The sequence below is a fragment of the Astatotilapia calliptera genome, chromosome 19, assembly GCF_964374335.1.
Source record: "Astatotilapia calliptera chromosome 19, fAstCal68.1, whole genome shotgun sequence".
In the NCBI taxonomy this organism is placed as follows: domain Eukaryota; kingdom Metazoa; phylum Chordata; class Actinopteri; order Cichliformes; family Cichlidae; genus Astatotilapia; species Astatotilapia calliptera.
This window is the reverse complement of record NC_137440.1, coordinates 31,724,681-31,732,133: the sequence shown is the minus strand read 5'-3', so window position 1 is coordinate 31,732,133 and position 7,453 is coordinate 31,724,681. Positions and strand designations below refer to the sequence as shown.

The following is a 7,453-nucleotide window of genomic DNA, read 5'->3' as shown; positions in this document are numbered from 1 at the left end:
CATTAACACGTGTTAAAATTTTATTTGGTTTTTCACTCTGGTAAGGGTTTTGTTGAATAGCGTGAAAATGTAACATTCCCTGTCATTTTCATTATGAAATCATCTAGACTGACGCACAAAACAACAATCTTCCCAGAACATTTCTCAGAGATGCCTTGATTTATGTTTTTAGGAAAGCAGTAAAACTCTGCTCCAAATCTGTGCGGGGACTTTTACATACTTTTGATTTAGTAAGTTAATGAATCAAAAGCAGTTGTTTTTTTCACCCTCACATTCTGGCCTATCAAATCTTTTGCTATTGAGATTAATGTTCACAACTGCTTACCACAGAGCTATGAGTTGTGATCCTGCATCTTAGCCTCTGCTTTTTAATTTTGCATGTTCTAACATAAGGACACACACAGGTATACCACAGAAGCCTGCTGTGCTTTGCGTAAAAGCCCTTCTTTTGGAGCAACACAAATCAGACATGCATGGCAGTAATTACCCCAGTTTTTGTCTGGCACGCTGTGGTCATTTAGGAGATTAATCAGTCGTAGATAAATAAACAGTCCTTCCTTTCTCAATGTCACTCATCGAGGCTCAAGTTCTGAATAAGGAAAAACTTTATTATTCATTTAAACAGCTCAGACTTTTATTTCAAGACTATGTTGTGTACATACAACAGTTTCTTTCACAAGACAATTTGCTTCTATGTATGAAAATCATATTTTGTCCTGATAAAATACAAAAAAGTTATTACGACATTTTAGTCAAATCATTTATTTTGTCAAATAAAAGCTTGACAAACTTCATATGATATAGAGTACATGCAAAGATTTGACTTTAAGGCTACTTTAATAAAACTGAGAAAAGCAAATCAGGTTCCCTCTAAATGAAAAAATAATATGATATTTTTTAAGGTAGTATAATAAAAATAAGTACTAACGAAATCCACAATTCCCAAAAACCACTAAACAAACAAAACAGTTTGCCAAGATACACTGCACTTATATATATGCTAGTGAAATACAGTAAACTTTAGAGAATAGTTTCAACATTCAAATACCCTCAGGGAGCTTATCACTATAGGTAGTCATGAGCTCATTTCTTGTTTGCCAGTTAAGCTTCCCGCACAGTGGATACTGGTCTCTCTGGACTCAGAGTAATTATCTGAAGGCACGCAACACACTAACTGGCGAGTTCAGCCCCGACACTGTGTAGGATATGTGAGACAAGCCTTCCTTTCACCTTGATTCTGCTATTTTTAATCACATTGAGAAGCACATCAGTCAAAAAAAATAAATGTTTAATTTCTTAAACGTTTAAACTCTGCATTCCACTCAATGACTGATTCAAGAGGTCTGTAATACAACCTTAGTCAATGATTTACAAAACCCATATTTTATTTACAATAGACCACAGAAAACATTTTTAAGTTTACTGGTAAACGTGAAAAATCTGCTTTTTAGCAACAAACTAAACAAATGACAGATTTGTCATAGAACCATTTAATGTGACAGTTACAGTGTCAGGATTGTTTTTGCTATGGGAGAAGCATGAAGCAAATTTCAATGGATAATATATACATATTTTTAAATGTTTAAATTCAGACTTTCTACTGTTTCATGAAAAATAACACTCGTTTTGAATTTGATGGCAGCAACATTGCTCAAAAGAAGTTGGAGGCGAGAAAAGGCTAGAGAAGTAAGTAGTACTGAAAAGAAACAGCTGGGGGAACATTTTTTAAATAGTTAGGTTAACTAGCAACAGTTCAATAACGGGACTGGATATTAAAGATAGGCAGAGGTTCACCAATCTGTCATTGTGTTCACACAGTTCACAGTGCCATCCAAAAATGGAGGTTAATGCTTTATCATGCAAAGAAGAAGCCATATGTGAGAATTATCTAGAAAAGTTGCTGTCTTCTATGGACCAAAGCCCATTTAAAATGAACACAGCCAAAGGGGAAACTGTTATTTGGTCAGACAATTCAAAATTTTAAGATTCTGCTTGGAAAAAATGGATGAGGATGGAAGAGAAGGAAAATCCAGCTTACCAAAATTCAATGACTATACATCTCTGATGGTATTGGGCTGTGGAATTGGAAGCCTGGGCATCTGGAAAGGCACCATCATTGCTCAGAGGTATATGCAGGTTTTGGATCAACATATTTTCCCATGCAGATAAAGTCTTGTTCAAGGAGTTGCTTGGATTTTTCAACAAGAGAATGCTGAACTGCACAGTGCATTCATTACAGCAGCTTGGCTTAATAGTGGAAGAGTCAGGTGCTGAAATGGCCAACCATATCACCAAATAAAAACGTTTGATGCATCATGATAATAACTCGGAAGACAACCCAGCTAGGATCCTATATCCAACAAGATGGAATGTTCTTCTACCAAACGTCCAGCAGCTCATCCCAGCAGATGTTTATGGATTTCTGTTTAAAGGAAGACAGGTGCTACACAGTTGTCAACATGTCCCTGTCCCAACTTTTTGAGAGGTGTTACTGCCATCAAATTGAAAATGTCCTTATGTCTTTGACATGTTTCACTTTCCCACTTTAACATTTTACACCTTAACATCCTGACATGTTTACAATTGTGGTTGCGTATTCTGACTGAATCACAGCCTTCTATGAATTATTTGGCGTGAGTAAGACAAGTTTGTCTGTTAAAATATAAAAGCATGGGAACAAACATAGAGTCGTGCTCTGAAATGACTTCCAGAGTACTGACTCGAGCTCTAGTCCACATGAGTATTTGCGTCAAAGAAGGTAATCTGGGTTAGTGCTTTCATGTCAGAAAAGCCATTCAGCGGAGAGCACATGGGAAGAATGACCAAGTTGTTTCTACACAGAGCAACCTGCTGGAACTATATGAAATAAAATGCTGCCCTCTTGTGTCAAAATATGGTAAAACAGCAAGCCTTATGCATAAGGAGACGTTACAGCTGTGTTTGATGTAGCTGTGCTGCTACTTTGTGTGTGGATTTTGCCGTCTCCAATAATCTTGCTGGATTTATAATAGTAGATGAACAGGAAGAAACCTATACAAATAAAGAAGAAGGTTAAGGACTTTTAATCCAATAAAGAATGAAGTCAGCTCACTGTGACAGTTTTAGATTTACCTTGAAAGGAGTTGAGGATGGTAAAGATGTAGTAGGAAGCGATGAGCAAAGGTCCGTAGCTGAAGAAAGCAAAAGCCCAGGTGATGCCAAGAAGGAGGAACAGGCTCAGAATGGTGGAAGTGTTGCTCTTAATGGAACTATTGTCTTGGGCCTTTCCTGCTTTTGGCATTAGAACGATTTGCCTTACAGTTAGAATGAATACACTCAGAGTGAAGACGAACACTACAGCATAATAACCAATGTTGACCCCCTGGTGGATACCAGCATCAGAGATCCAGCACCTGAAAAAGGGAGTACAACGTGATCCTCTGATGAAGATGTTTGTGTTTTATCCAAGAAATCTATTATCAGATTTACAGACTTACATTGTTGCTGCTTTCCCCTCATTTGTATTAATATTAATAGAATTATATTTCTGGGAGGCAAGAAGAGCGATCACCACCACAGCCGGTATGACTAAAGAGAAGATTAGGAATATAAATTCTCCTGTGATTATTATTCATAATATGAGAGCATAAGTATCATTTTTGGTTCAGGTCTCTTACCCCATCCTGTGATGCAAATCTTCAGCATGTAATGTTTCACTTCAGTGCAGATTCGACGTAGACTGAGGTACAAGTGTAAAGCCTGCATGAAGAACCAGGTAAAAGTGGCCAACATCCCGTAGTGCAGAACTGCTGCTATTGCCACACATGCACCTTTGATACCCAGATTTGAAATGCTCTCATTGGTCAAGAAGGACAAGTTCAGGATCAACATGGCGACAAAGAGGTTCATCAGAATCTTTGTTGCTTCGCTTGCTTTCCCCTTTCTGTGGAGCAAATTAGTGTGCGTAAGAAAAAGGACTTTACTGAGGTAAAAATCCAAACTGCCTCGGATCTCTTACCTGACGAGAACGTGCATGAAGAGACCGACGATCAAGAAAAACAGCGACAGTCCACAACCGATTGAAGTGATGTAGGTCAGAGTATTAACATCAGAAGTGCTAATGTTTGCAGGTGTAGGTGACTAGGTTCAAATAGTTATGTATCAGTATGTGCTGTAAAAAAAATAATTTCTTATTTCCTATACAGCTGTCTTACCATGAGTATGGCAAAAAAGGTTAGATGTGTGCACTGGCAGGTGATGCTGTTATTGGTCTCCACTGTTTGACAGCCATCTGTGATCCAGAGTGATTTCCCTGTTGGACAGCAGTAATACAAAGAAGTAACTGTTAAAGACAGACTTTATCACAGTAATCAGCGTGTGTGCAAAATGTGAGTGAACACTTCAAAGGTCTTTAATTCCTGTGGTTTTCATATTAAAATTAGATATATATATAGAGAGATCTATTTGGGGTTTTTTACCGTTTGCATCTGTGCTGTTTCCATCCCAAGACATGCAAGAAGCATTCGCTCCTTTCTTTATCAAAATAGAAAATGAAAATCAGAATAAGTTTTCCTCTGAACTTAAATTGATCATTATTTCTGTTATGACATCACACTTACCTTGTCCACATTACTGTACTGAATCTCGATGGGTTGTGAAAGGTTTTGTATTTTTGCCCCCATTTCTATTCCCACTATCTCACTGTTTAAATAGTATTTACTGCTGTCATCCTGTTAAGATTAAAAGATTGTTAATAGATCAGGTTTGGTCAATATGTTTATACATTTTATAAAGATCATGAGTAATTAGTTCAGCTGTACTATTACCGCATGCATTTCTGGAAAGAGCAGAATCCCAAGAAATGATCCATTTCTCTCCACCGCCATTTTACTGGCCTCTTTAGGAATTTTCATTAAACGAAATGGGCCCGTCAAAGAATTGCTGTTTTCTTCTTCAACAGACTTTTAAAAATATTAGTAAAACAAAAAAAATAACAAAAGAAGAACAAAATAATATTATTAATTGAAGGTCATAAAATTGTGTTGCACAAACACCTTACATTTACTCCAGAGTTTTTTGTGAAGACAAAGTTCATGTTGGTTTGGTTTTCCTGGGGCAGTTTGGCAATCAGTCCTGTAATGTTGCCCATTTTCACTGCTGCTGTGCTGGCGTTACCCAGCTCTTTAAACAAGCATGATAGAACATTCATGGCATCTCTGTAAGACACACCGTTAATGTTTTAGAGCAGATTTCAAAAGCGTGTATTTATTTTTATTTGCTGTTATTGTTCTGTAGAAAACTGAGATATTTACTTTGCTTTGTCTGGGCTGGTAGGAATTTTCTCCAGGGTATAATTAATCTCTTTGTCTAGACTTTTCAAGACTGGTTTCTTACATAACACACATGTTTTATTGTCAAAGATAACGTAGTGTGTTTCTGTTACATCTGCATAGCACAGGCACATACAAACATTCATGGAAAAAAGCAGGAATTAAATTTTCAACCCCGTGCTCTCTTATTATCACAGTACTTACTAAAATGTTGTTTTTTTAATGATCCTGTTAAATAAACAACATAATACCTTTGCAAGCCACTCTGGTATTGGTTTCATTATCTAAACAACTGTCAGCATTCACTCTAATGCTTTTGGAACCTTCAACACATAAAAGTATGAAATTAGAACTTGTGCACTGTCACTGCTGTCACGTTGTTTCATGTAGAAATTAAGAGGAAAAGGTTTGTGAATTTACTTTCATTCAAGCAGCGGTTGATGTTATAAAGAAAACCTGCAACAAAGTAAGAAGTGCGTCAGATCACTGGTTGGAAACCTTTTCAAATAAACTGAAAATTATGACCATTGTGTGCAAAGTCTCATGTCTTAGAGGCTTACCAGGGCTGCTTTTGTTGTAGACCTGTGATGGCATACACGAATAATCATACTGTGGCTTCTTCATCACCACAATATCTTGCTTAGATAAAATCTCTTCAGTTGCATTTAGGATGTATTTGCCTGGTCCGTCTCCTTTTACTTTAAGGCTACAGGTGAAATTGTTTTCGCTACAACAATCTAAGACAAATACAGAAACAATCAAACACTTTTAGCAAATACCCAAGACGACTTTTTTCACCAACAGTCCGAAATATAAAAAACAAAAATTAGATAACTGTACCTGCAAGGCTATTGTTTGGCTGGATGTTGAAACAGAGTTTAGGTCCGTTGACCTCTCGGTAGATAGTTTCTAAAATATAACAATTATTTATTATATGTATTCTTATTTATTTAATAATCATTTCTAAAAACACAGGGTACTATTGTTTTCTTTGAACCTTTCAAAGACTATTATTTTTTCCTTCATTATTTTTGAACTTACGTGATGGAAAATATTGTTGAGTTAGTGTTTCATTACTGATAAAGAGGGTATTCTTGGGTGTGCAGTCTCCATTTGGACCTGTGAAAACTGACAACATGAAAAATCTGATTATGAGTTGATATTGAGAAATCTTTTAAGCTACATTTTGTTGAACTTACCACCCTCACTTATGTGGTTGCTGAGGAATATCCCATAAAACAGAAGCTTCGCAGCAAGCGTCCGGCGATGATTTACATCCATTGGTAACATTTTCCTAAAGAGAAATGGGAATCTTCAAATGAATCTTAGCTTATCACAGCCTGAGAGTTTAAGTACCTTTCGGCTTCTATTTCCCAAATGAGAATACGTTCTGCATTGTCGAATTTCACAGCAACTCACGTCCAGCTTACAGACATCACATGTTACTGACAAATATACCTTTCATATCTGCTTCCCTGCTTTGACTTGCAAATAAACTGGGCCCACGTCTCAAAGTTTATGTTTCCACAGCTGGCAGAATGGCACCTATTGTCATGGGCTGGAACAAAATGTACACTGTAGGCGTGAACACAGATGCTCCTGTAATGTTATCCTGTATTTTGTCCCCAGTAACTCGTGTATTCATATATTTTAAAAAAGGAATAAAGTGTGTGTGTGTGTGTGTGTGTGTGTGTGTGTGTGTGTGTGTGTGTGTGTGTGTGTGTGACTATATGCATTGAATTGAGGTTGAATGAGAAATAGATGGTTGTAATTGTGATAGTGCCTCAGGGATGCATATTAAAACCTTTACTTTATATCCGCTCCTCATGGGCTTGACATGGTAATTTGTGGTTTATAATAATTTCGTCAATACATACATCTTTAATGACTACGAAACAAGAATTGGGTGCTCAAGTTTGAATATTTTTTGTATTTTCTACAGTGTTCTTAAGTTCAAAAGCCTCACCTTTACTCCTCCACAAGGCTACATCTACACTAGCCCAGATAAATTTAAAAACTGCACCTTTCTTGGCTGCTACTTCAAAGCACATTGTGCGCTGTCGGTCCTGCGTGCTGCACAACAACATTGAATATTTAGTATTTACTGCTGTTTACACTTAGCTAGATTAATGCGATGGTTTTGT

The 7,453-nt window shown here is 36.9% G+C and overlaps 1 protein-coding gene across 1 annotated transcript; it reads right to left on the bottom strand.

The window, feature by feature from the left end:
* Positions 1 to 596: 596 nt before the first annotated feature.
* Positions 597 to 6,913, bottom strand: LOC113012728 (adhesion G-protein coupled receptor G5-like). The gene is made up of 18 exons (XM_026153030.2): positions 6,768 to 6,913; positions 6,509 to 6,603; positions 6,351 to 6,437; positions 6,150 to 6,218; positions 5,870 to 6,046; positions 5,730 to 5,765; positions 5,561 to 5,632; positions 5,292 to 5,424; positions 5,039 to 5,195; positions 4,806 to 4,940; positions 4,599 to 4,709; positions 4,458 to 4,512; positions 4,194 to 4,291; positions 3,998 to 4,119; positions 3,657 to 3,922; positions 3,477 to 3,567; positions 3,112 to 3,392; positions 597 to 3,030 (listed from the first exon to the last, which is right to left on the bottom strand). The coding sequence occupies exons 2-18, from the start codon at positions 6,597 to 6,599 to the stop codon at positions 2,912 to 2,914; spliced, it is 2,100 nt and encodes a 699-aa protein (XP_026008815.2). The 5' UTR covers positions 6,600 to 6,603; positions 6,768 to 6,913; the 3' UTR covers positions 597 to 2,911.
* Positions 6,914 to 7,453: the final 540 nt, after the last annotated feature.